Consider the following 25,977-nt stretch of genomic DNA (forward strand, 5'->3'; position numbering starts at 1 on the left):
CTTCGGAAGGCCCCACCCCCGCACGCCCATTGGCCTTTGGCGCCTCGGGCCCACCCAACGAGGTCGAGGCCCGCGGACTTGCGGAAAGACGCCGGCGTTGCAGTCCTCAGTGAGGCTGTCCGCCCCGCTTTTGTGGCTTCGTCCCGGGAACATACCTGTTACTCTGCTCTGCAGCGAGGTGTCCTTTATAAAGCAGCTGTAGGAGACCCGGACCCTCACCACAGCCTGGGCAAGGAGGCACGGCCCTCATCTCAGTTTGCAGACGGCAAAAACTGAGGCTGGGTTTCTTTGTTTTTCCCCCCAGGACACTCGCCCCGTCTCTCTCGCACACCCAGATCTCTCCCAGCGCCCGTTCCCTGTCTCATGAAAACAGCAGATGCCGATGGAATCCAAGAATAAAGTCCTTTATTGTCTTTCAAGTTGTGATAGGGCTGGGGACTAGGGCGACTCAGGTGGGACTTCCTGGACCTGGTTGTAGAGGAAAATAGCGCCTTTGGCCGAGGGGCAGAGCTCAGCCCACATTTCGGTCTCCTGCAACCTCCGCACGCTCTGTGGGGAGAAAGTAAGACTCCCTTACGTCCAGCCCTCGGGTCTCTTGCAGGGGCCGTGCCCAGTGTTCCTGAGCCTCAGAACCCTCTGCACTTCACCGTCCCTAGGGAGACACGTTAAGGAGGCTATAGAGGTTCCTGGACCTCTCTTGGGCTGAGGGCATCCCCAGTGAAGTCTTGTGGCCCTGGAGGAAAGCTCTAAGATTTGGCGGCTTCATCTGACCCAGCCCCGGGGAGACAGCCATAGATCACCAGGCCTACACAAGCCCCAACACCAGCAGCTTGTCCAAGCAAGATACATCTTGCTTCTTCACACCTGTGTTTCCACAAAGATGATTCCTGTAGATTCGTGGGCCTCAGCTCCCCCACTTACGTAGTGCTTCTTCACCTGCTCAGAAGTCAGGCTGCACCTGCACAAGGACATGAGAGGCTTGGGGAGTGCCCAGTCCCTGGCGGGTCCTTGTGGAACCCCAGCTGCCTCAGCCATTCCCCTCAGCCACCCACCTACCCGAGGACCCAGGACCCTGCACCCCAGAGCTCACTCACTGGACGTAGAACTCGGCACTGGCACGGCCGGCACTGGTCTCATTGCGGGCAATGCCCAATAGCCGTGGCTGGCTCAGGGTGTGCAGCGGCACATTCACCTGGGGCAGGGGGTCCACCAGTCAGTGCCCAGTGTCCCCATCCCTGCCCCTCTCAAGGGAGAACGTTACCCTTGTACAGCATTTTACAGCTTGCAGTTCAAGTGCCCAGAATCACAGAATGTCAGAGCCCGGGCATGTTCATGTTACAGATGGGAAAGCAGAACCTGAGATATTGAACAACCAACGGCTCAAGGTCACCCAAGGCAAGTTCATTGTGACTGGGACTCTCATTTCCTCCTCTCATCAACAAAAGGGGCGGTGGGTGGAAATACGCAAGACATTTATCGTTGTTCTCCTTGTAAAGGGGAAGAGCTTGAGGCACGCAGAAACAAGGGCTAGAATTCCACTCGTGTCTAGCTGCAAAGCCCAGCTCTTTCCTCAATGCCAGATGCCTGCAGACCCTCCCGCCAGCCCACACCTGTGGAATTCTGGTATGTTCTACCCCCTCCCTTCTTGCCCACCTGTTGGGGCCACCCCTCCTCACTCACCTCGTCACAGATCTCCTGGAGAACACTGGAGAAGAGTTCGTGCACCACCAGCTCCCCAGGGAGGTCTTTGTGCAGGGGGCTGTCACCAGGGCACAGGGCCTGGGAGAGGTCAGGCTCAGCCCCTATCCCCATCTCTTCCCAGCCTGCCTCCCCACATATTTGCTGGCCCTGAGGGCCTGGTTAGGCACAGAGTTGAGTCTTGGTGACCCCCCGACCCAGGCCCACCTTTTCCAGATGGAAAACCAGAAATCCAGCTAGGTCCTCTGCCCCCCAGCCCCCACCCCTCCCCATCATTCCCTAGCTTCCCACAGGCCTGGGATAAGGGTCAGTGGGGAGGCTGAGGTGCTGCCCTGAGCAGACTTTCAGAGAAGCACTAGGCCAATCCCCCCTTTAAGGGATGAAGAAAACAAAGCTGAACTGAGTCTTTGTGCCTTTGCACCCAGGCCGGCATCTCACCTGAGGCTCAGGGTGCCCACCAGGCACGTCCACCAGTCCAGGTGCCTCAGCCACCTGCCGAGAGCGGCGCAGGAAGACAAGGAAGTTATCTGCAGTGGCCAGTGTGGCGCCAACCCCCAGCGGGTCTGCCAGGTAGGCCTGCTTGTCACCCCAGTCAGTGGCCCCCTGCTGTCGCAGCCAGGCAGCTGAGCTGGCCCAGTTAGTGCCCAGGAAGTCTCGGTAGGAAGTAAGGCCCAGGCGCAGGAGCAGCTGTGGCCCCTGTGAGCCAGTGGGTGCCAGGATGGCTGAGTGCAGGCGGAACTTGGGGGCGTCAAAGAGCCAGGGCTGAGCCTGCAGCCGGCTCTCCCAGATGGCAGCGATGGCCTTGTCCCCTCCTGGTAGTGGGCGACGGTCATAGTCTGGGCTCAGCTCAGCCTGCACCTGCTCCTCCGGCAGCCCACCTGGGGGGCACTGCAGCAGCAGGGACACTTCAGGGTCCATAGTCTGGACGGGGCAGCTCTGGGGGGAGGACACAGCCGGGCTTGTCACCCTGAGAGCCCCACAGCGACCCTTGGCCCCGGCAGCTGGCCCCCTCTGCCACAGACCTCCCGAGGTGTACCCCCAGCCCTTCTGTACCCCCTTGACCACTCCCTGGGCAGTAAAGTGTCTTATCCTAAGAGCCCGGAGGTCCCTGCAGCCAGACATCCCTGGGACTCACGCGCATCACAACCACCCCGCGGTCCTGGGTCCAGCCACCCCTTTATGCCCATTTCTCCCAAACCCAGGATCCTGCCTTCAACCTCTGATGCGCCAGGACCCCTTCCGGGGTCCGGAAGCTCAAAGGTCCAGCCGGCACCCACCGGCCGACGCGGCCCGCAGGCTCCTCCCCTTCGCCTGAAGCGGAAGTGCCCGCCCCCTTCTTCCTCGGCTTCTCATTGGCCGCTCCCTGGCCCGGGGCCCTCGGGGTCGGCAGCTCGGCCGCCACCGGAGTTGGTGAGCCTGCTAGTCTCTGTCTTCCTCCTCCTAGCTCTGTCTGGGCCTGCTCAGAAGCTTCCGCCCCGTTAGCCTGAACGCCCGGCCCCCTCCTCAGGCCCGCTTTGCGGGGCAGACCCGCGAGCCTGGAGCGCGGCGGTTCCTTTTCGCCCGGGATCCGTGGCGGACATAGTGTGACCTTGGGCAAATCTTGCTTGCCGGGCCTCAGTTTCCCTATTTGCAGGAGGGAGTTGGGGGTGGGAAGTGAATTTAATGAGCTGAATGCCCCTGTCCCAGCTCTCACATCCCGAGGCTTTGTGACTTTCTGGGCAGGGTGGGGACATGAAAGGGTCCTTAACAGTCCCCACATTATCACTGTACCCAGCAGGTCTTAGCCATGAACTCCCCTGGAGGAAGGAGGCAGGAAGCTGCAGGACCCAGGGGTAGAAGGGCTCACAGACCCCGGGAACAGGTGCGCCCCCTCCACCCTCACCACCCCACCCCACCCCCTTTCTTGGTGGGAGGGTAAAGGAGGAGGACTCAGCCCTGGCTCCCTGGAATATGCTGGGGGGATGGGAGTGGGCGCTGATGGGTCATTCTCTTCCCAGAGAGCACAGGGATTCCTCTCCCTCTGGTCTCCCTCTGCAGTGGGTCACTCAGACTTCAGGGTGGGCAGCAGGGCAGGAGCACTACAGGGACCAGGGGCCACCTCTGGGCTCTTACAGGACCGAGATGTGCAACTGTCCAAGGCTTTGTCCTACGCTCTGCGTCACGGGGCCCTGAAGCTGGGGCTTCCCATGAGGGCTGGTAAGTGAGAGTCTTAAAGACTGGGGTGAGGAGTGGTTGGAGGGAGAGAGCTGTATGAGCCTATCTGTGGCTGTCCTACCCCATGGCCCTATGGGGACGGTACAGAGGGCACATCCTCTCCATTTTCAGGGAACCCCGAGGCCCAGAGCCCACTATCATGTCTGGAGCAAACTGGGAGAGGACCCTCTGTCCAGGCCATGCCTGGTGATACCTGCGGTGCAGTGGCCCAATAAACACTTACCCCAGGAGTGGGCACTGGGGGGTATCGAAGTAACTGGTGTTTACTGAGTACCCACTCTGGGAAGGGTACTGTGCTAAAAAGGGTCATTTTATCTTTGTGACCCTCCATGAGGCAGATCCCATTCCCATGTAAGTGGAGGAAACTGAGGCCCAGAAAGGGCCGCCCATTCGCCTGAAGCGGAAGCGCCCGCCCCCTTCTTTCTCGGCTTCTCATTGGCCGCTCCCTGTGCCCAGGGCCCTCGGGGTCGGCTGCTCGGCCACCACTGGAGTTGGTGAGCCTGCTAGTCTGTCTTCCTCTTCCCAGCTCTGTCTGGGCCTGCTCAGAAGCTTCCGCCCCGTTAGCCTGAACGCCCGGCCCCCTCCTCAGGCCCGCTTTGCGGGGCAGACCCGCGAGCCTGGAGCGCGGCGGCTCCTTTTCCCCCCGGGAGCCGTGGCGGACACAGTGTGACCTTGGGCAAATCTTGCTTGTCGGGCCTCAGTTTCCCTATCTGCGCCAGAAGGTCACACAGATGAGCCCCTGTGACTCCCCCTCCCCCCCCCCCCCCCCCCCCCGGCCCAGGCTCTGTTCTGGTTGCCTGGAGTTCCCCCTCTTAACTTTGACCCAGGCCTGAGCACCCTGCCTGTCTGCAGATGGCTTCGTGCCCCTGGATGCCCTCCTCCAGCTGCCCCAGTTCTGCGGCTTCTCAGCTGAGGATGTTCGGCGCGTGGTGGACACCAACCAGAAACAGCGGTTCGCCCTGCAGCCAGGGGACCCCAGCACTGGCCCTCTCATCCGGGCCAATCAGGGTCACTCCCTGCAGGTGGGGGCTTAAGGGGACACGTGGGAGAGCCAGGTGGGACCCCTGCCTGTGAGGGGGGTCTCACTGCTGTCTGTTCCCCCACTCGCCCCAGGTACCTGAGTTGGAGCTGATGCCCCTGGAGACCCCCCAGGCCCTGCCCCTGACGCTTGTCCATGGCACATTCTGGCGGCACTGGCCTTCCATCCTGCTCAAGGGCCTGTCCTGCCGGGGAAGGACCCATATCCACCTGGCCCCAGGACTGCCTGGGGACCCCGGTGTCACCAGTGGTCAGTGCCCCTCCCCAGCTACTCCCACCCACTTTCTCCTACCAGGTCCCTCTCCCAAGGATCAAGCTACCTCCAGGCATAGCTCCTCTTGTCCGAGGCCACTATATACTCTGCGTGGTGCGGTAACCCCTTCCCCGCACCGAGCCCGGGACCTCCCACTGAGCCTGCCCCAGTTTGGAGACTGCCACCCCGAGCGCCCGAGGTCCCAGCTCCAATTGTCTCCACAGGCATTCGGCCAAATTGCGAAGTGGCCGTGTTCATCGATGGGCCCCTGGCCCTGGCAGGTGAGTCTTGACACAGCAGGGACTGCCCTAGGGCTTCAGAGAAGGCATGAGTCACATCTCCGGCCTTGTCTGCAGACGGGGTCCCCTTCTTCCGCTCTGCCAACGGAGTGATCCTGACTCCGGGGAACGCCGATGGCTTCCTGCTTCCCAAGTACTTCAAGGAGGCCCTGCAGCTACGCCCTACCCGTGAGAACCACCACCCTACGCCCTCCTGTGCCCTCTGCCCTCTCCCCTTTGCCAGCTCCCAGCCCCAGGCTGACTGAGGTCTCCCTTTCCCTCACTAACTCTTGTCTCTCTCAGGAAAGTCCCTGTCCTTGGCTGGTGATGAAGAGACCGAGCGTCAGAGTGGCCCCAAGCACAGCGCCAGAGGAAAAAGGATGACCCAACAATAAAATATTTATTTAAAAAAAAAAAAAAAAAAAAAAGGAATGTAGAAAGATGACAAAACAGAAATTCCAGTTGGAAACCATGAATTATCCTGTAGCTACAGCCGGGCTTCTTGATGTGCTCAGGACTACAGCTAGGTCGGGGGTGTTGGTCTCGGCCACTCGGACAAGGAGAGGGTGGGCATCGTACGAGCTCATAGCCCACCCTCTCTAGCCCCCGGGGGATGGCAGAGTCTGGTCCAGTTAGGTCCCCGGTCTGCACGAAGCCAGTTGACAGCAAGGGAGCGTGCCCAGCTCAGTGCCTGTCTGGAGAGGGTGTGGGCTTAGGAGTGGCCATAGCAGGTAGTGAGCAAAGTGGGGACAATAAGACAGGCCTCAGAAGGCCTCGTGGCCTCCTGTGAGCTGCAGGAAGAGGTCCTCGTCCAGTTCTTCCCCGCGGGCCCGCTCCCTCGTCGACAGGAAAATGTAGCCCCCGATGTACTCGTGCACAATGCGGCAGCTGGCAGACACGCAGCTGAAAGCCACGTTGATGTGCTCGTCAAACTCGATGGCGACCTGCAGAGTGAGCGGTCAGAGGGGCTGGTGGGGGTGGGATAAGAGAGCAGCCCCTGTCCTGCCCTGGCTGGGTCTGGCCTGGCCGCTGCGGTCTGGCCCCACCCCTGGCCGTGCCCTGCTTCCCCCCCCCCCCCCCCGTCCTCCCTCCTGGCCCACCTGCCGGATGTCCCAGTTGACGTTCCACTGGCGCATGTTGCTGAAGCGCCAGGTCTTGACCACGTCGCCCACGGCCAAGTCGATGCGGATCAGTCTGTTGTTGGCGATGCCCAGGATCTCATCCTTCCTGCTGCCCTTGAACCTAGTTCCCCGGGGGAGGACAGAGTGTGAGCAAGAGCCCTGCCCTGCACGGGCCCCAGAGCCCCCCCAGATAGCCCGGTGCCGTGCTCCGGAGCACGCTGTGCTCCTGTCATTTAGGTTCTCTGAGCCTCGAGTTCCTCTTCTGGAAGACGAGGGTTAACTGATCTAATCGTTATACTAGCATTCGAGGCAGCATCAGGCAAAGTGTCCAGGCCTTTCAGTAACGACTTTTGTGGGTACCGTTGTCATCTGTTGCCTGGCTGTCTCTGCAGGCTGGGAAAGCGGGCAGAGGGCACTCGGTGTCATAGCAGCGGACCGTGGCCTCGAGAGGGACCGGGCTGCGGCAGAGCTGGGACTCCTGCCCTCCTGGCCTGGTCTCTTGCTCTGGTGTCTGCTGCCGGGGCGCAGGAGGGCAGGGCACCCGGGGGGGCGCCCGCACAGAGCAGGAAGGGAGGCTTCGGGGGTGCCCTCTCCAGGCAGGAGGGGAGGGCAGAGGGAGGCTGGGGCGGGGCCCGTACCTGACCACGACATAGGAGATGCCAAAGTCAGGCAGGGACTGCCAGGCCTGGATGAAGCGCAGCTGGGCCTCGGACAGCGAAAGTTGGGCCACGTTCTGGTGGGCTTCCAGGATCCGTGGGGTGAGCTGCGGGACCACATTGGTGAGGGGCGGCCCCGAAGTCCCTGAGACCCCCTGCCTGTCCCCATCAGGGAGACCGGATGCTGAGCCTGGAGCAGGGGCGGGGCCCAGCGTGGGGCCTCCACTGGGCGCCCTCGCACCACTCAGCAGACAGGTGCTGAGCCAGGCCCTGAGGTGGACTCGGGCAGCCGGGCCGTGACCCCTCCCAGGGGGTGGGGACCAGCGTGCTCCGTCTGAAGGACAAGGGTAGGAGAAGGAACGAGTGAGCATGTGGCTTTCTAGAGGAAGGCTCTGTGGAGATCCAGGGGCCAAGGGTGGCCAGGTAAAAGCCGTGGTCATTCCCCCCACCCACTTCCTTCGGCACCTGCTTGGCCTTGAACTTGCGCTGGAAGCGTGGGGCAACAAGGCCGTAGGGGTTGAGGCCCTCGGCAGAGGCGTCAGGGCCCTGGGGGTGGTTGCCTGAGCCCCCGCCACCCGTCCGCTGCAGGCTGAGGAAGGCCAGAATGGCCTGCACCTCGCTGGCGTAGCTGCTGTCTGCCATGGTGCGACCCTTAGAGGCCAGTCGGCAGCCGGCCATCCAGTGGGCGTACTGCTTCTCCTGGGGTGCGAGGAACAGGGGAGGGTGGTGAGGGGCTCGCCGGGCTCTGGTTCGGCCCCCCCGGCACTGTCCCCAGCCCCACTCCGGCTTCGGCCCGGGGCTGACCCCTGCCAGACCCTCACTTACATCCTGGCACCGCACGTGGATCTCACTCATGCCCTCGGGGGAGGGTACTAGGAGTTTGATGCAGAACTTCTGGCCGGAGACATTGACATCGGGGACTACCTCACAGCCTAGAGGGAGACGAAGGGGTGGGTAGGAGGCTGGGGGCGGGGGACCCTGCCTGAGAGGTCCCTGGGAGAATGCCGGCCCAGCACAGTGCCTCAGGACAGAGGGTATCTTCCCTCTACCCCTAGGGGGAAACTCAGGTGGGCCAGGTGGGCCCCCAGCCAGCTCCTGCCCTTGTCCCCGTCCTGGCCCGGCGGCCCTCACTCACCCTTGAGGTTGAGCTGCTGAATGGGGTCCCCCGGGGCCTCCTCCTGGCTCTTGTAGTAGGACAGCGTGGTCTCCTTGAACACCACCCAGTGCTGGCGGTACCCTTTTAGGGTCAGCTTCCGGGGCCTGAGGGTGAGGCAGGTGTGTGACAGGCTGTGTGCTCTGTCTCCATACTGGGCCCCTCCAGTGGCGCTGCCGATCCTGGGCCCGAACTCACCGGAAGATCCGGAGATGGTCCTTGAGCTCTGGGATGGTGGTGAGGTTGTCCTGGGGGGGAAGAGGAGTCAGAGGAGGGCCAGGTCTCCGCACGCGACCTGACCCCGACGCCAGCCCGACCCGGGTTCCTCCTCACCAGCACGTCTGTGGGCGCCGACCCCTCCAGCTTCACCTCCAGGTTGTTCAGGGCCGCGTCCAGGTCGTCCAGCCCGGGGTCTGCGGCGGCGGCGGGTTCGCCCGCCTCCCCACTCTGGGACAGCTTGTTGATGTGGTACTGGGTGGGGCACATGGCCAGGGAGGGCTGGGTGGGCAGCCCAGGAGCCCACAGGGCCCTAAGCGGGGCGTCCCGAAGACGGGGCCCCACCCCGGAAGACCCTCCCTGCCCTGGGTCTGGCCCGCGCCCCGGACCCCCAGGTCCCCTGGCCCGCCAGGCACCTGCAGGGCTGCAAACACCATCATCTCCTCCTCGGTGCAGTCGGTCTCCTCCAACAGCAGGTCCCACCGCGCCTGCTCGTACAGCTGGGTCAGCCGCACCGGGTCCGTCTGCGGCAGGGGTCGGGGAGGCTGGGTTGGTCAGGTGCCAAGTGCCCCCGGCACCCTGTGCGCCCGGACCCCTTGAGCCTCAGCCTCCAGCCTTGCCCCCTGCACAGTGCCAAGTTCGTCTAGTGGCCCCGCACGGGCAGCAGACCCCCAACTCCAGCCGTATGGCCTGCCCGGGCAAGTGGCACCGATCTCTCTGTAAAGCTTCCCGGACCAACGTCGACTGCATGTCTGTTGCGTGCCCGTGGGGGCAGAAGGGGGACCGAGTAAACCAATCAATGAATGAATAAGGTGATTCAAGACTTCGATAAAAGCAATCAAGGAAGTAGCTTCCATGGGGCCTTTCACTCATGCCCTTGGACAAGGGCACCACGAGGACGATGGCGATGACAGAGGATGGAACTGGGATGCATGGAGCTCCCTGTGAGGAAGCATTCAGGGGAGTTGTCCTTGAGGAATGTCAGACTGCCCTGTGGCCTGAAGGATGGCCATGGGCCACTGACGGGAAGAGTGATAGGAAGAACCTTCCAGAAAGAAGGAACAGGGACTGCAAAGCTCACGGGTCAGAAGACCAAGCCCACGGTCCCCCTGCAACGCGCCACAACTGACAGCAAAGGCGTAAAAAGGGTCAACCCAAAGGGACGAAGGAAGCGGGAATCCTTGCAGGTGAGGCATGCGGACGACATTTTGGAAGATGGAAAGCAGAAACGTGGACCGGAACTGAGTTACGGGGAGAGAGAGAGCCGGGATTGCTTACCCGTCTCCCCTCTCCTCTTCTGCGGTAGAGGCACTAATGAGTTCTGAAAATAGGCAGAAAACAAACAGCAAAAAGAACACAGATCTGGACAGAGGCATCCAGGGCACGTGGCAGCCCCTGACAGGGTCCCCACCGGGATCCTCCGGCCGAGAGGTGAGGGTGGGCTGCCGTGAGGACGGCAGAAGGGGTCTGAAGGGAGCCAGTGCCCCCACTCCCTGCAGCCCAGCGACAGCCAGGCACCTGGCAGAGGAGAGATTTACTCTCTGGCGATGGTGAGCCAGAGACAGTCTAGGCACAGCTGGGCGAGGGACGGCACTGTGCTAGAAACAGATGAAGAAAGTTGACGTTCTGAAAGGTGGGACTCCCCCAAGTCCCACGGTCGCCTAAGACATTGGCAGTGAGCCTTCTGTTCCCAGTCGGGAGATCAGAGGGTTCACTGCTGAGAAACTGACCGGCCAAAGAGAAACCCCTTACAAAAAATGGCATCCTTACCCCAGCGCCCCCAGGAAGCCCCCAGAGTGCCAAGCTCTATTCACCCGCTCAGGGTTTTCAGGGGCTTCCGGGAGCCTTGCCTCTCACCACGAAAGGGCAGGCAGGGATCACCCGCGTGTAAGGGAAGCTGCTGACGTCAACCACAGGGACCAAGATGAACAGCAGAGAAAGAGCTTAGAGGAAATGGAATCAGTAGGGAGCAGAAGAAAACTTCAACCAGTCAAAATCCTTAGAAAGACAAAATGCTGCGCTCCTAAAACAAGAACAGGATGCTGTGTTTAAAAGGAGCATAATTATAAAGGTTTAGTAATTAAGACTGCAATCCAGCTGGAATTGATATTTGTATGTGGATATTTGTTTGTTTGTTTTTAACATGGGTACCCTGGGGCGCCTGGGTGACTCAGTCGGTTAAGCATCTGACTCTTGATTTCAGCTCAGGTCATGATCTAGTGGTCATGAGATAGAGACCTGTGTTGGGCTCAGCATTGGATGTGGAGCCTGCTTGAGATTCTCTTTCTCTCTCTCTCTGCCCCACCCCTGCTCATGCTCACTCCCTCTCTCCCTCTTAAAATAAATAAATAAACATTAAAAATACATATATAGGTATCCAATGGACCCAGTATCATTTATTGATTCATTTATCCGTTCCCAGTGACCCTGGGGTCACCTTTGTTCTAAGTCAGGGGAATATAAACGTATGGGTCTCTCTCTGACTCTCTGTGGTTCCATTGGTCAACTTGTCTCTCCAGCTGGACTGCAGATCTAAATACTAAAGTTAAAACAATAAAGCTTTTAGAGAAAAATAGGACTACATCTTTGTGATCTTGGAATTAAAAAAATATATATTCTTTTTTTTTTAATGTTTATTTCTGAGACAGAAAGAGACAGAGCATGAGTAGGGGAGGGGCAGAGAGAGAGATCTCACAAACCGTGAGATCATGACCCGAGCTGAAGTCGGTTGCTCAACCGACTGAGCCACCCAGGCGCCCCCCCCCCCAAAAAAAAAAGATTTCTTAAACAGGACACAAAAGATATCAATCATAAAAGAAAAAAAAATATTTGAAAATAGAAATTATATAGAAAATTATATTAAAATTAGGAAGGTCTTTTTATCAAAATAAACCATCAAGAGAATGAAAAGGCAAAGCACAGGGTGGGAAGACACAGTCACAATATACTTATCTGACAAAGTATTACTCATGTACAGAATATATAAAGACCTCCTATAAAGCAATAGGAAAGATAAGCAATTCAACATTAAAAGTTGTCAAAAAAGGGCGCCTGGGTGGCTCAGTCTGTTAAGCATCCGACCTCGGCTCAGGTTATGATCTCACGGTTTGTGAGTTCAAGCCCCACGTCAGGCTCTGTGCTGACAGCTCAGAGCCTGGAGCCTGCTTCGGATTCTGTGTCTCCCTCTCTCTCTGACCCTCCCCCATTCATGCTCTCTCTCTGTCTCAAAAATAAATAAACATAAACAAAAATTTTTCTTAAGTTGTCAAAAAAAAAAAAAAAGTTGAACAGAAACTTCACAAAAGAGGATATCCAAATGGCTAGTAGCCATATGAAAAAGGGCTCCACCTGATTAGTCATCAGGGAAATGTGAATTAAAGTCACATAGGAAGCACATAGTGGTTGTCTGGGGTTGGGTGTGGGAGGGGCAGTTACTACAAATACTACTAGAGAAATTTCTGGGGTGATGAAATACCTCCCTCAAAACTTGATTGTGGTGATGGCTGCACAACTGTGTAAATTTCTAAAGATAATCGAACTGCATGCTTACACTGGGTGATTTTGTTGGCATGTGAGTTACAGCTAAGTAAAGCTGTTAAAAAAACAACAAATAAGCAAAAAAACCATACGAGGGACCATTACACACCTACCAGAATGGTTACCACAAAAAAAGAGAGGAAATACCAAGTGCCAGTAAAGTTGTGGAACAAGGGACATTCTCATGCACCTGCTGAGAAATGTGTGCAGAAATGTGTGCATATGTTCACCGGAAGACATTACAGGAATGTTCATAGCATCCTTATTCATAATCGTCTCAATCTGGAGATTGTGCAATGCCCATCAGCAGTAGAACGGACAGTGAATTGGGGTAAATTGACATAATGGAACGTCGCACACCAATGAGAATAGGCTACAACTATGTGTAACATACAAACATGTGAGTCATACAAACATAATGCTGAGTGACAACAGCCAGACAACTGCGTGATTTCATTGATGTAGATTTCAACACAGTCAAAACCATCTATCGTGTGAGGATTAATCTTAGTGCCACCCCAACCATGGGAGATACTGCCTGGAAGTGGTAGGAAGGAGGCTTCTGGGGGCTGGTAAAGTCCTGTTGCTTGATGTGTTGGATACATTTGTACATTGCTCTAAAAGCATGTTATACTAAAACAAAAAACAAAAAAACTTTACAAAGGAACACTCAGAAGATAAGAGCTCTTAGAACGTAAAAATGTAGTTGCAGAAATTAAAAATTCAACACATCGTTTGAAAGATAAGTCAAAGCACTGTCCAGAAAGTAAAACAAAAAGACAACAAACTTAGAAATGACAAAGAACAAGGGGCACCTGACTGGCTCAGTTGGTAGAGTGTGCAACTCTTGATCTTGGGATTGTGAGTTTGAGCCCCACAGTGGGTGTAGAGATTACTTAAAAATAAAAAATCTTAGGGGCACCTGGGTGGCTCGGTCGGTTACGCATTTGACTTTGGCTTGGGTCAGGATCTCACGGTTCGTGGGTTCGAGCCCCGTGTCGGGCTCTATGCTGACAGCTCAGAGCCTGGAGCCTCCTTCAGATTCTATGACTCCCTCTCTCTCTCTCTCTCTCTCTCTGTCTCTCCCCCGCTCATGCTCTGTCTCTTTCTCTCTCAAAAATAAACATTTAATAAAGAAAGAAAGAAAGAAAGAAATAACCTTAAAAAATGACAAAGACACGATAAATGTCTACATTGTTTTCTTTGAAGAATCAATCCAGGGGGTCTAATATCGACTGAGTTCCAGCAGAAAGGAACAGAAAACTGGCGGGGAGGAAATGATTGAGATTATTTAGGGTATTTCTCCAGAACTGAAAGACTCAGGTTTCTGACTTGAAAGGGCTCAGCAAGTGTGCAGGTCAGTCAACAAAGACAGATCCTTACTAGGACATAGTATTAAGAGATTTCAAAGCATCATGAGATAAAGAGAAGATCTAAAAGCTTCTGGTACCTCCCCTCCCCGTCCAAGAAAAAATAAAAAGGTCTCATACGAAAGGACTGAAAATAAAAATGGCACTAGGCTCCGCAATAGTAACACCGAGAACCAGAAGGACGAGGGGAAGGTGGCTTCAGATGTGGCAGAAGAATGTTTCCAACCTAGAATTCTACACCTGGCCAAACTATCACGCACGTGAGGGTAGAGTAGTGAACTTTTCAGACATGCAGGATTTCAACGCCTTTATCGGGTTAGGGGAAGCTGCTGAAACATATGTTTCATTCAGAATGATGAGTGAGGGGCGCCTGGGTGGCTCCGTCGGTTAAGCATCCGACCTCAGCTCAGGTCAAGATCTCGTGGTTCGTGAGTTCGAGCCCCACGTCGGGCTCTGTGCTGACAGTTCAGAGCCTGGAGCCTGCTTTGGATTCTGTGTCTCTGTGTCTGTCTCTGTCTCTCTCAAAAATAAATAAAACATTAAAAAAAAAAATGAAGGAACGAGTCAACAGAGGAACACAGAAGATTCAGGAAGCAAGAAGTCCAGTAGAGGAATTCCCAGGAAATAGACAAGGGCAGTCCAAGGACAGTAGCTGTGCAGGGATCCCACTCTACGGTTCCAAGAGAACAATGACGCTGACTGATTACCTAACGTGATCCACCCCAAAGGAGAAGCCACAGCCACGTAGAGAATATCCAGAGAGCCATGTGGGGAGGGGGTCTCTCTTCTAACTGTGCACAATTAATAGAAAAATAAGAAAATAAAATATAACAATTGTGCACTATAAGAAAATGTTGTTTTTAAACTTTTGTTTTATTTTATATTTTTTTATTTTTAAAAAAAAAAATTTTTTTTTTCAACGTTTTTTATTTTATTTTTGGGACAGAGAGAGACAGAGCATGAACGGGGGAGGGGCAGAGAGAGAGGGAGACACAGAATCGGAAGCAGGCTCCAGGCTCCGAGCCATCAGCCCAGAGCCTGACGCAGGGCTCGAACTCACGGACCGCGAGATCGTGACCTGGCTGAAGTCGGACGCTTAACCGACTGCGCCACCCAGGCGCCCCTAAACTTTTGTTTTAAAAACAAACGAGAACAGGGGCGCCTGGCTGGCTCATTGGCAAAGCATATGACTCTTGATCTCGGGGTTGTGAGTTCAAGCCCCACAAGGCATGTGGAGATTACTTACAAACGCAATCTCGAAAAAAATAAAAACAAAGAGAACAACAAAGACCCGTCGCTGGATTTTAGATACTGGACAACAGACCACACAGAACAGTGGTCCCGACGGAAGGGAAACAAACACAGTGAATCCTAAGATTGCCCCCAGATTGCTTACTGCCCAGAGAGAGCCCAGCCTATTTCCCGAGCTGAAGAAATAGAGTTGAGCATTTGGTGAGCCACGGCAGCTAGATTTCACAGGACAGAGGACTGGAGAGGAGAGAGCTGCCCAGAGAGAAAGCTCCAGAGATCAGCAGAGGGCTTCTCCTGAGTCTTTAGCTAAGCACTGATCGACGTATGTGTGGAAGGAAATTACCCAAAGCTGATGGGAAAAGAAACATTTGAAAGGAGCCAGGTGGAACATTTGCCAGCAGTAACCTACGGGGGGAAATAGTTCACGCTCCCCAAAAGCCAGATTAGAGAAACCTCATGATGCATGGCACATTGGGAAGAGTTCTCAGAAGGCAATTGTCTCAGTAATGGGGTAAATTAGCCCTAGATGAGCGGCTGCTTTTGTCCTGTCTAATTAATATTCAAAGCAAGCCTTGGAAGGATTAAACTATCTCTAAGTAGTTTAACTTCATCCCTAAACAAAGTTTAAAAATAGTTAAAGGGGGCACCTGGGTGGCGCAGTCAGTTAAGCGTCCGACTTCAGCCAGGTCACGATCTTGCGGTCTGTGAGTTCGAGCCCCACATCGGGCTCTGTGCTGACAGCTCAGAGCCTGGAGCCTGCTTCAGATTCTGTGTCTCCCTCTCTCTCTGCCCCTCCCCTGCTTGTGCTCTGTCTCTCTCTCTCTCTCTGTCTCTCTCTCAAAAATAAAGAAACATTAAAATTTTTTTTTTTTAATAAGACTTGAAGAGACATCTAAAAAAAACGAACAGGGCATCAGTGGGCTGTGGGACAATCCTAAGTAGTCCAATAGTTTATATAATTAGAATCTCATCAAGAGAGGGGGCAGGAAGAAATCTCTGCAAAATTTTTCAAATTTGGGGCGCCTGGGTGGCTCAGTCGGTTGAGTGTCCGACTTCGGCTGAGGTCATGATCTCGCAGTTTGTGAGTTCAAGCCCCGCGTTGGGCTCTGTGCTGACAGCTTGGAGCCTGGAGCCTGCTTCCGATTCTATGTCTCCCTCTCTCTCTCTGCCCCTCCCCTGCTCATGCTCTGTCTCTCTCTGTCTCTCAAAGATGAATAAATGTTTAAAAAAAAATATATATATATATATATATATAATTTTTCAAATTTGACACAAACTGTCAACTCACAGATACAAGAAGCTCACTGAACCCCACGCATGAGAAACCTGAAGGGAACCAAGGCACATGATAATCACGTTGTTTTAAGGCAGTGATTCAGAAATCATAAAAGTAGTCAGGAGAAAAGACACATTACATACACATGAATAAAGAATGACAGGGGACCCTGCTGGGAGCCACGCAAGCCACAGGACGGTGTGGGGACATTTCTTTTTTTTTTTTTTTTTTTTTTTTAATTTTTTTTTTTTAAATTTTTTTTTTTTTCAACGTTTATTTATTTTTTGGGGGACAGAGAGAGACAGAGCATGAACGGGGGAGGGGCAGAGAAAGAGGGAGACACAGAATTGGAAACAGGCTCCAGGCTCTGAGCCATCAGTCCAGAGCCTGACGCGGGGCTCGAACTCACGGACCGCGAGATCGTGACCTGGCTGAAGTCGGACGCTTAACCGACTGCGCCACCCAGGCGCCCCTGGGGACATTTCTTTAGAGTACCGTTAAGTAACAAAACTGTCAACCAAGGATTTACACCGAGCTCTCACAATCAAAGGCAAAATAACGAGTTATTCAGACATACAAAAGCTGAAAAAGAATCATCACCAGTAGATCAAGCACCACAAGAAATGTTCAAGGAAGTCCTTCGGGCGGACAGAAAATGATACCAGCTGGAAATCTGTATCTATGCACAGGAATAAAGAGACAGGAAACGGTGAATGTGTGGGCAGAAATAAAAGACTGTTATATTTTTAAAAATGTCTTTACAGGACAGTTGGCTGATGGAACTGAATCTTGATTATTCTGATGTCAACATCCTCGTTTTGATACTGTTTGTGGACACTGGGTAAAGGGTACCCAGGTATCTAGGATTTCGGGGATTCTTTTTTGTTTTTTTTTTTTAAGATTTTATTTTACTTATTTATGCTCAAAAGTGTATTTATTTTGAGAGAGCCGATATCAAGAGTTGGATGCCCAACCAACTGAGCCACCCAGGCACCCCTAATATTTTATTTTTCAGTAACCTCTACATCCAACGGGGGGGGTGCGAACTCACAACCCTGAGATCACGAATCACACGCCCCACCAGCTGAGCCAGGCAGGCGCCCCTCTGTGCATCATTTCTCCCAACCTTCCTGGGGATCTCCAGCTATCACAAAACACCAAGTTTCACAAAAAACGACTGACTGGTTAAAGTAAAAAATAATAGTGATGGGCACTCAACCGTTCTACTCCTAGATGTACACCCAAGAGAAATGAAAAGACAGGACCGCTCAAAAAAACCTGTATGTGGGGCGCCTGGGTGGCGCAGTCGGTTAAGCGTCCGACTTCAGCCAGGTCACGATCTCGCGGTCTGTGAGTTCGAGCCCCGCGTCGGGCTCTGGGCTGATGGCTCAGAGCCTGGAGCCTGTTTCCAATTCTGTGTCTCCCTCTCTCTGCCCCTCGCCCGTTCATGCTCTGTCTCTCTCTGTCCCAAAAATAAATAAATGTTGAAAAAAAATTAAAAAAAAAAAAAAACCTGTATGTGAATATTCATGGAAGCATCATTCATTAATAGCCAACACGTGGGCGGGGGGAAACGAAACATCTAGTGATTGCTGAATGGATAAATAAAATGTGGCATACCCACGCAACGAAATGCCATTTTGCGGGGCGCCTGGGTGGCTCTGTCGCTTAAGCCTCTGACCTCAGCGCAGGTCATGATCTCACAGCTCGTGAGTCTGAGCCCCGCGTCCGGCTCTGTGCTGACAGCTCGGAGCCTGGAGCCTGCTTCGGATTCTGTGTCTCCCTCTCTCTCTGCCCCTCCCTGCTCATGTGTGCGCTCTCTCTCTCTCTCTCTCTCTCTCAAAAATAAACATTACAGTTGTTTTTTTTTTTAAATACCATTTTGCAATAAAAAGGAATAAAAGCGAAACACGCTAAAACATGAAAACATGATGCCAACGGAAAGAAGCCAGTCACAAAAAGCCACACATTGTGAGATCTTCTTTATATGAAACGTCTGAAAAGGGCAAATCTAGAGACACAGAAGGGAGACTAGGAGTTGCCTGGGGCTTGAGGGTCAGGAATAAACGGGAGGGACTGCTGATGGGCATGATTTTGGAGGAGGTGATGAAAATGTTACAAAATGTGCTGATGGCTGCCCAGCTCTGTGAATGTACTAGAAACCATTGGGTTATACACTCTGACTGGACCAAGGATACGGTATGTGAATTATTTCTCGATACAGCCATCATAATGACAGCAACGACAAGAATGGCAATGTCTCGCAGGCTTTGACACAAGCAGAATCCAAGAATGTGATAACGAGAATATAGAGGCTGGGAGGGGACATACAACCATCCTGTTGTCAGGTTCTCGTGCAGAAGTGGTAGAATATTATTGGATAGTAATAGTGTATGTGTACTATAACCCCTAAAGCAACCACTCAAAAAATTTTTGGCGGGGGTGGGACGGCGCCTGCGTGGCTCAGTCAGTTAAGCGTCCGACTCTTGGTTTCGGCTCAGGTCATGATCCCACGGTTTGTGAGTTCGAGCCCAGGGTCAGGCTCCACACTGACAGCGGGAAGCCTCCTTGGGATTCTCCCTCTTTCTCTCTCCCTGCCCTTTCCTGCTCACCCTCTATCTGTCTCTCAAAATAAATAAGTAAACTTCAAAAAAAAAAGTTTTTAAGTATAGCTAAATAAACTAATATAAAGGAGATAAAATGGAATCACGGAAACCGCTCAAGGCAAGGAAGGCAGGAGAAACAGAAGGAAACAACAAATCCCCAGGAGAGGGAGGGGCTGAGTGTAGAGGGGAGGAAGGGGGACAGATAGGTGCGCAGGGACAAGATCAGGCAATGGCCTGGGGGCTGGGCAGCAGGGGGCGGGGGGCGGGGCAGTAAGCGGCCATAAGAGTGAGTTGACCCCTAAGGTATGCTCATTCTAGGTGCGGTGTGGAGGGTGGGGAGTGCGCCAACCCACGTGACACAGACGAAAAGCAGGTGGCTTGCGATTTTCATTCAAGGGACTGATGAACGGGGACGCAAGATGGATGAGGTGGGAGGGAGGGAAAGGGAAGGATCCAGAATGGTGTAAGTGCGGCCTTTCGTAACGACTCCATGAAAGGTGGGAGGATGGCTGAGGAGTGAGTTTCTGGGCTTGCTGACCCCCAGAGGCTGCGGGGACAGGAGGAGACCGGGGGAGCCCGCACAGGACATCTGGAGACAACCCCCCCCCCCCAGCCCGCCTCGCCCCAGCTCTCAGTGAGCAGTGGACAAACAGCAGGTGTGCTTCCACTGTGTGGATGGGGACAGAAGACGCTAGGACAGATTTGGCTGAGGAGAGAGAGGGAGTCCAGGAGCACCCATAGGAAAGACTTGGAACCAGGAGGCAGGAGTCCGGGGAGCAAGGACACTGAAAACAGCATTTAGAAGTTCTGCAGTAAAGGGCGGGGGGGCAAGAGAAGGGGTCACAGGTAAGGGAGCACGTGTGGGGGCCTGACAGTTTCTGAGAGGGACGCATGGAGCCCGTCGATTGCCGGTGGGGACGGCGGGCAGGGAGGGGGAGACACACGCAGCCCCTGCCCGCCAAGCCTCGCCCCTGCCCACCCAAACCTACAGCGTCACCGCTGCCAGGAAGCCTTCTCTGAGTACAGGTACCAGGTATCTGCCACCGGAGCAGGCTGCTGGGGGCACTCGCCGCTGTCTACACTGCTCTGTGGTCATTACCTGCCTGACAGCCCCCTGAGAGACAGGCCTGACATCGGTCCCGGCTCAGCACCTTGCTGGCGGAACTAATAAACAGGAGTGTGGATTGGCAGACGCCCTAGGAGTCTCTCGCGTTCCCCGAGCCCAGACCCCCGACCCTAAATCCCCATGTCTCATCGACCCAGCCCCCCCCCCTCCCCCCCGCCCCGACCCAGCGCACCTTGGGATCCAGGTCGAAAAAGCTGTAGTACTTAAAGCGAAGCCAGAGCATGTCCCCCGCCTTGACACCCTGCTGCATGAGGCACCGCGACGAGTCCAGCCACCTGGCCCACAGCACAGGGCAGAGGTCAGGGCTGAGACAGGAAAGGTTCCGGGGCATGGTGGGGGCTGGGCAGGGGGCTTGGGGGCAAGCACGCATATAAGAAAGGCCTGGAGACAGGAGGTATGGATTTGGGGTAAGGATACAGGGGAGGGCATGGACCTGGAGGTGGGAGCCCGGACACAAGGGGACATGGCTCCGGGGCGCAGACCCGGCCAGCCGTGCACCTGCTGTGGAGCTGGGTCTTGTCCAACAGGGAGCTGGGCCGAGGCAGGCGCTGCAGCACGAGGGGGTCCGGCGGTGGCTGTGGCCGGCTCAGCATGTGATAGCAGGCCTCGGTCTGCGCACTGTCTGAGAAGTGGGCTGGCATCCCCCGGAACAACGCAGGTGCCACGCCTGGAGGGCAGGTCGGGGTCAAACAGGCCTCAGGGGCCCCGGCGCCGGTGCCCAGCCCCCGGCCTGCCCCGCCTGTCTGTGCTCACCCCCAGCCAGGACGACCTTGGTCAGGTCATACAACTCCTCTTCCGGCTCCTTCTCCTTCTTCTTCTTCTCCTTCTTCTCAGGAGCCCGGAGCAGAGACAGTTCCTCAGGATGCCGGATACCTGAGGGGAGCTGGGACCTCAGCAGGGGCCCGGGACCTGCCCCGTGACCTCCCGCTCCACTCCTGGGTACTTTGGGGCAGGTCACGGCCCTGCAGGCGGGATAGGGAACAGGACCGTAAGGACAAGGTGACAGTGACTGGGCCTTGTAAAGCAGGGAGACCTGGCCCCTCGCAGGACCTTGCAAGGTGGAAGATGGGGGTGGGGGGTGGGGAAGCAGCAGGGGACTCACTGAGGAGGCGGCAGATGGCAGCCACCGCCTGGAAGAGGGGCTGGGAGAAGCTGGCCCGGAGGCGCACGGCGCGGCGATTGGGCAGCCGCAGGATGATGGGCCGGTGCTGGGGTCCGAAGAAGAGGCGGGCATCAGCCAGGATACCGTACTTGTCCAGTGTCCAGTGGGTCTGCAGCAGCCACTGTCTTTTCTGCTCCCACCAAATGGCGTGGTCTGACCAGTCCTGCTTGCGCTCTGGGGGGGCACGGGGCAAGGGGATGTGCATCAGCCACGGAGGCGGCGCCGGGCGCTGAGCACAAGCGCGGTCCCTCCCCGGCCCAAGGCAAGGGCGGGCCAGGCTGGGTTGGCTTGGGGTCTAGGACTGAGGTCACGGCGGAATAGCTCTTTGCTGGCTGACCCTGCTCATTTCTCCGGGCTCAGTCGCGACCTCACTTCCCAGGGGAAGCCCCCCAACCCAGATCCAGGTGCCCCGATCTTAGTGCCTCCAGCCCACTGGGCTCCCCCACCCCCCATTCAGCACCTCGCCGGGCTTCCTGGGAACCCAGGAGGCAGAGGCCCTGTTGGATTGGAGCCTGGGACTGTGCCCGGCACGCGGCAGCGGGCACTCCGGAAACATTTCTTGGTTACGAGCTCTGTGACCTTGGCCGAGGCCTTAACCTCTCTGGGCCGCAGTTTTCTAGCTCGTGAGATGTGGGCAGTCATCACTCCGAGCCCGTGGACACCGAACGACGCCTGCGCGGTGTCTGTGACGTTTGACGCAGGCACGTGAATGCCGACGAGGGAGGAGACGGTCAGAAATGTGAAGACTTCTCTCGTGCTGCAGCTGGTGACAGGGGACGCATCTCCCTCCAGGACGGCGAGCTGAGGTGTGGTGAGCACAGGGGATGGGCCCAGCCCTCTAGAACGTGCCCAGTCCTTCCTCGCCAGCGGTGCAGGTCTCCTCTCCACCTGCACTGGCCCCTGCCCTCCCTCCAGTTCCCTCCTTAGTGTCACAGAGCTGCTTAAATGCAAGACATTCTCTGGCTCCACCTGGCCCACCTCTCAAGACGCTTGAGCCTCTGCTCTCGCTCTGTTCTTGGCTTTGTGGCACCCACTCCCCCATCTCCTCTTGCCCTTGGTTCGTGTTTTGTCCTCCTTGGCCCTTTTATCCCGGCCTGCCCCCCGTCCTTCCCTGCTCCAGGTCCCCGTCCTTCCCCAACCACAGCCTCTTCCCGGGGCTCGTCTAGTCCACAGCTTCGTCTTCCTGCTCCGATCCCCAAACTCACGGCACCTCAGGGTCAGGCCCTGCCCCGTGCCCCAGGCCAGAAACCCACACGCCCACCGGCTTTGGCCATTCCAGAAACTAGTTCACCAGGCCTTGCACCTGACTCAAGCGTTCGTGGTGGGTGAAACTCACTCTGCCTGATGCTGGACAGAGGCTCTTCTCCCCGCTTGCTGACTTCTCAGCATGGGTGACAGGACCTCCCTGCCAGGCCTCAGCTCTGTCTCTTTCACTTTTAGCCTCCACATTTAATCGGTGCCAGTCTCACCCTCCTGCCCATGCTCACTACCCACGGTAAGAGGCCTTGTCTCCCTGCCTCCAGCCCACCCCCTACCTGAGGGGCCTGTCCACATGTGAGCCTTAGCCACTGAAAGGCCCTTCGGTGGCCACTTTCCACCTCCGGGGTAGTCCAAACTCCTACCGGCGACCACCCCAGTCTCTTCTGGTCACACTCCGGGCGTCCTCCCTGGCCTGGAGGCCCCAGTTCGGAACACCCCCATGCTCCAACATCACCCCTTGCCCTCCCGGTGATGGGCCCCCTGTCGGGACTCTCCCGGGGAGTCTCCCTGTCCTGGCTCCAGCCCCCGTGCCGTCTGTCTCTCCCCCTGTCCTGGCGGCTGTGGGGTCAGTCTCACCTGCCGGGCCACACTCCAGGTGGCACGGGGTTTGGCTGGACTGAGCCCCAGTAGACATTGATACACTAAGGAATGGGCGGGATTAGGAGGGGTGGGGACAATGTCCCCATTGCGGGGGACAGGAGCCGAAGGGATTTTCCCCGGTGGGCCCAGCAGTGCGTGGAGGGATCAGGTCTGCCTGTCTGTCTGTCTGTCTCCTCGTTTAGGCCTCTTGCAATGCTCGCGTGCCCCGCCAGGAAGCCGACCAGCTCTTCCCTTGGGGCCCCATCTCTTCGCCCCCTCTGCCTTGGCTCAGCCCGGGCCCATCGGCCTCTTGGTCTGACACCCAATCTCCTGAGGGACCCTCTGTTCCCCACTTCTGCTTTCATAGCCTCCTGGGTGCTGCCTGTTGGACCCCCCCCACCCCCCCGCTACCTCAGCCTTGTGGCCAGGCTGTCCCCGGGGTGGGGGGCCCGTCCATCCACAAGCCAACTAATCTGCCTCCCAGGCTGCACGTGATGGGGTGGCTGGGTCTGAGGAGGCCTGCCCGCCCCCCCCCCCACCCCGCCACTACCCGCAGGTGGCCCAGGCCCCAGAGGTCTCCTGGCTGAAACGATCATGGGCCTGCCTTCCCGCTCTGCCTTTTGGAGGTGTGCCTGCTGCCCGCCCAGGAAGGGGCAGCCCCTCTCCCCAACAGGGGAAGGGGATGAGAAGCCCCCATGTCACTAGCCCCGCTCTTCTCCACGCCTGCCTGGTACCACAGGCTGCTGTGCTGTAACTTCCTGTGGGGGCAGGGCCTTCCCACCCAGGCCAGGCCTGTCACCAGCCTGCTGAGGGTTTCCGCCCTGTAGAGAGGGTATGGGAGCGGGCCTGGTCTCCCCTCAGACCCTGAATGGCACCTCTGCCTCGGCCCGGGCAAGGCCCCTCTTGCCCCTAGGAGTGGGCGAACGGACTGGGGCCAGGTCTGCTCCCTGGGGACTTAGCAGAACCAGCTAGGGTGGGAGGAAGGGAGGGAGACTGCGGGAGGGAGGGGAAGTTGGGGAAATGTCTTTTTTGGAACCAGATGATTAAGGTGGTGCCTGAGTCACTGCGGCAGGGTTATCGAGAGCTGCACAGTCAGATGGCCCGGAAGTGCCCAGGGACCCAGTTATAGCCGCCCCATGGTGCTGAGGTCAGCAGTGGGGGCAGCGGTTCACTCACTAATCTCCTCCACGATCTTCAGGAGCACCCCGCCGATGTGCGACTCCCCCGTGACCCGGAGGGTGACTGACTCGGCCTCCGGGTCCTCCTCTCCCACAAACACCCGCAGCTCCCAGGACGAGTCGATGTAGTCGCCGGTGGCCGTCTTCATTCCTGCCATGGCTGCGGCGACTCTACAGAGGGTGGGAAGGAGGCAACGTGGGCAGGGTGCCGGGGCCTGCTAGGCTGCCCGTGTTCAAGTCCAGGGGGCCCCGTGGTGACCTGGACAGGCGGCCAGTATGTCAAGGCAGCATCACGGGTCCAAGACACGGGTGCCAATTTGTTCCAGGCAAGCCTCAGGCCCCCTCGCCATTACCGGTGGTTTAGCTGAATTGGTGTTGTCCGACCCGCTCCCACCTTCCAGATAGGAAGACTGAGTCCGGGTAAAAGTAAGAAGGGGGCTCACCCAAGATCACTCAGCTTGAAGCCAGGGCCCGGCACAACCCCTCTCTGCTTCTCCGGCTCCCATTTTGCCCCCAAGCCCACCCTGGAGGGGTGGCAGCTGCCCACCCTGGAGAGAGTTGTGGACCCAGGTCAGGAGATACGTCCAACCCTGGCCCAAAGCTCAGATCCAAACATCCCAAACCAGCCACGGCCTCTTTAGGGTGGTGGAAAGTCCAGAGTGTCCCGTGGAGAGAGGCATGTGGGCAGAGGGGCCATAGGAGGGTGAAGGAAAGGGTCCCTGGGCCTTCAGCCGCCGCCCCACTTACCTTGCCTGTTAGGGTTTGGGGGCTGCAGGTGTGGGGGCTGGAGTACGCCCACTCCCGGCCTCAGTCTAAACACCTGCAGATCAGTGAGTGCTTCCTTCCCCCTCTTCTCTGTCTCTGGAGCTTCCTTCAGAGGGCAGCCCCTTGCACCTCCTTATCAGGAGTGGGGCGGGCTCAGCCCCTCCCCAGGGCGGGCTGGCGCTGGGTGCAGGAAGCGAGTTGCCAACATGCATGCGGAGGGTTCCAGTTGGGGCCCCACCTTTGTTCCCAGTGAGCACAGGAAGCAAGGAAGGAATGGGCCCGTGCCCCCTGCCACCCCCCCCCCCCCGGCCCTCCGCCACCGCGAAGTGTCCCTCATCTGGAGGGAAGCTCGGTTCAAACCAGAAAAGCCACCAACTCCTGTTTCCTGCACGAACCCTGTAGGAAGCCATCTCCCATCTCCAGCCTGTCACAAAGTGGCGGCCTTTGGGCCATGAAACACCACCGGGCTGTCAAGAGAGAAAGTCATGCCATTGAAAGGATCGGATCCGGGTTATTTAGGAACCTGGGAGGTCAAGCAAGTTCAAGCCCTAGAGGTCCCTTATCACCACAGACCCTTGAAGAAGACCCCGAGGGGGAAACAACTTTCTTTTCTGGGCCCCCCGTAAGAGCCTGTTTTTAAACATGTAAACCTCAGAGCTGTGCAGGGGAATGGCTGAACAGAAACTGGCCCCTGGTCATTCACCACCTCCCCACCCCACCTCCACTCTGTCCCTCTACACGTGACGTGCTTGATCGGTAACCCCCAAGGGTCCCTCCTGTCAGGCCCCTACTCAGATGTGACCTTGGAGGGTCCCATCATCTGCACTGGGATGTAAGCTTTTTTTTTTTTTTTTTTTAATCTTTATTTTTGAGAGAGCGTGAGTAGGGGAGGAAGAGAGAGAGGAGGAGACACAGAATCTGAAGCAGGCTCCAGGCTCTGAGCTGTCAGCACACAGCCCGACGCGGGGCTCGAACCCACGAACGGCGAGATCACGACCTGAGCCACAGTCGGACACTGGATGGAAGCTTTAGGCCTTGTGCTCACTGCTGGCTCCTGGCAGGAATGGAGCCTTTCTAGAGAGAATGGGTTTGAGGCCGGAGGGAACAGAGCCTTTGGTCAGTAGCGCCGGAGTGCAGCAGGGCGCCCGCGGAGATGAGGCCCTTCTGAACTTGCCACCCAGATGGAGGAGGGGGCCTGCCGGAGATTCCCAGGGGAAAGCCAGTGTATGCAAAGTCAAGG

The 25,977-nt window shown here is 56.4% G+C and overlaps 3 protein-coding genes and 1 long non-coding RNA gene across 19 annotated transcripts; 2 read left to right on the forward strand and 2 right to left on the reverse strand.

Moving 5' to 3' along the window:
- Window positions 1-388: 388 nt before the first annotated feature.
- NUDT22 (nudix hydrolase 22) lies at window positions 389-3,055 on the reverse strand. 13 transcript variants are annotated; one of them, XM_086677082.1, is made up of 6 exons: window positions 2,976-3,055; window positions 2,137-2,634; window positions 1,681-1,759; window positions 1,095-1,192; window positions 865-958; window positions 389-549 (listed from the first exon to the last, which is right to left on the reverse strand). In XM_086677082.1, the coding sequence occupies exons 2-6, from the start codon at window positions 2,529-2,531 to the stop codon at window positions 439-441; spliced, it is 777 nt and encodes a 258-aa protein (XP_086533208.1). In that variant the 5' UTR covers window positions 2,532-2,634; window positions 2,976-3,055; the 3' UTR covers window positions 389-438. The 13 variants fall into 13 exon arrangements, with proteins under 13 accessions (XP_086533208.1, XP_086533202.1, XP_086533209.1 ...); XM_086677076.1 differs by having other exon boundaries at window positions 1,681-1,779; XM_086677083.1 differs by having other exon boundaries at window positions 1,681-1,779; window positions 2,909-3,023.
- TRPT1 (tRNA phosphotransferase 1) lies at window positions 3,044-6,324 on the forward strand. Of its 4 annotated transcripts, none has more exons than XM_086677086.1 (8): window positions 3,044-3,108; window positions 3,476-3,559; window positions 3,813-3,894; window positions 4,765-4,934; window positions 5,026-5,200; window positions 5,428-5,484; window positions 5,560-5,670; window positions 5,785-6,324. In XM_086677086.1, exons 2-8 carry the CDS (start codon window positions 3,485-3,487, stop codon window positions 5,874-5,876), a joined length of 762 nt encoding a protein of 253 aa, XP_086533212.1. In that variant the 5' UTR covers window positions 3,044-3,108; window positions 3,476-3,484; the 3' UTR covers window positions 5,877-6,324. The 4 variants fall into 4 exon arrangements, with proteins under 4 accessions (XP_086533212.1, XP_086533214.1, XP_086533216.1 ...); XM_086677088.1 differs by having other exon boundaries at window positions 3,051-3,108; window positions 3,473-3,559; XM_086677090.1 differs by lacking the exon at window positions 3,476-3,559 and having other exon boundaries at window positions 3,087-3,108.
- FERMT3 (FERM domain containing kindlin 3) lies at window positions 5,863-24,877 on the reverse strand. The gene is made up of 15 exons (XM_086677071.1): window positions 24,720-24,877; window positions 23,971-24,143; window positions 20,896-21,129; window positions 20,547-20,666; window positions 20,292-20,460; window positions 19,966-20,068; window positions 9,044-9,151; window positions 8,745-8,882; window positions 8,610-8,659; window positions 8,394-8,518; window positions 8,084-8,190; window positions 7,724-7,957; window positions 7,241-7,365; window positions 6,582-6,723; window positions 5,863-6,425 (listed from the first exon to the last, which is right to left on the reverse strand). The coding sequence occupies exons 2-15, from the start codon at window positions 24,128-24,130 to the stop codon at window positions 6,246-6,248; spliced, it is 1,995 nt and encodes a 664-aa protein (XP_086533197.1). The 5' UTR covers window positions 24,131-24,143; window positions 24,720-24,877; the 3' UTR covers window positions 5,863-6,245.
- LOC147576393 (uncharacterized) lies at window positions 7,363-11,001 on the forward strand. The gene is made up of 2 exons (XR_015240740.1): window positions 7,363-7,513; window positions 7,548-11,001. It is a non-coding gene; the product is annotated as an uncharacterized LOC147576393 (long non-coding RNA).
- Window positions 24,878-25,977: the final 1,100 nt, after the last annotated feature.

This window comes from Puma concolor, chromosome D1 (assembly GCF_028749965.1).
Source record: "Puma concolor isolate L17-30 chromosome D1, mPumCon1.1.hap2, whole genome shotgun sequence".
In the NCBI taxonomy this organism is placed as follows: Eukaryota; Metazoa; Chordata; class Mammalia; order Carnivora; family Felidae; genus Puma; species Puma concolor.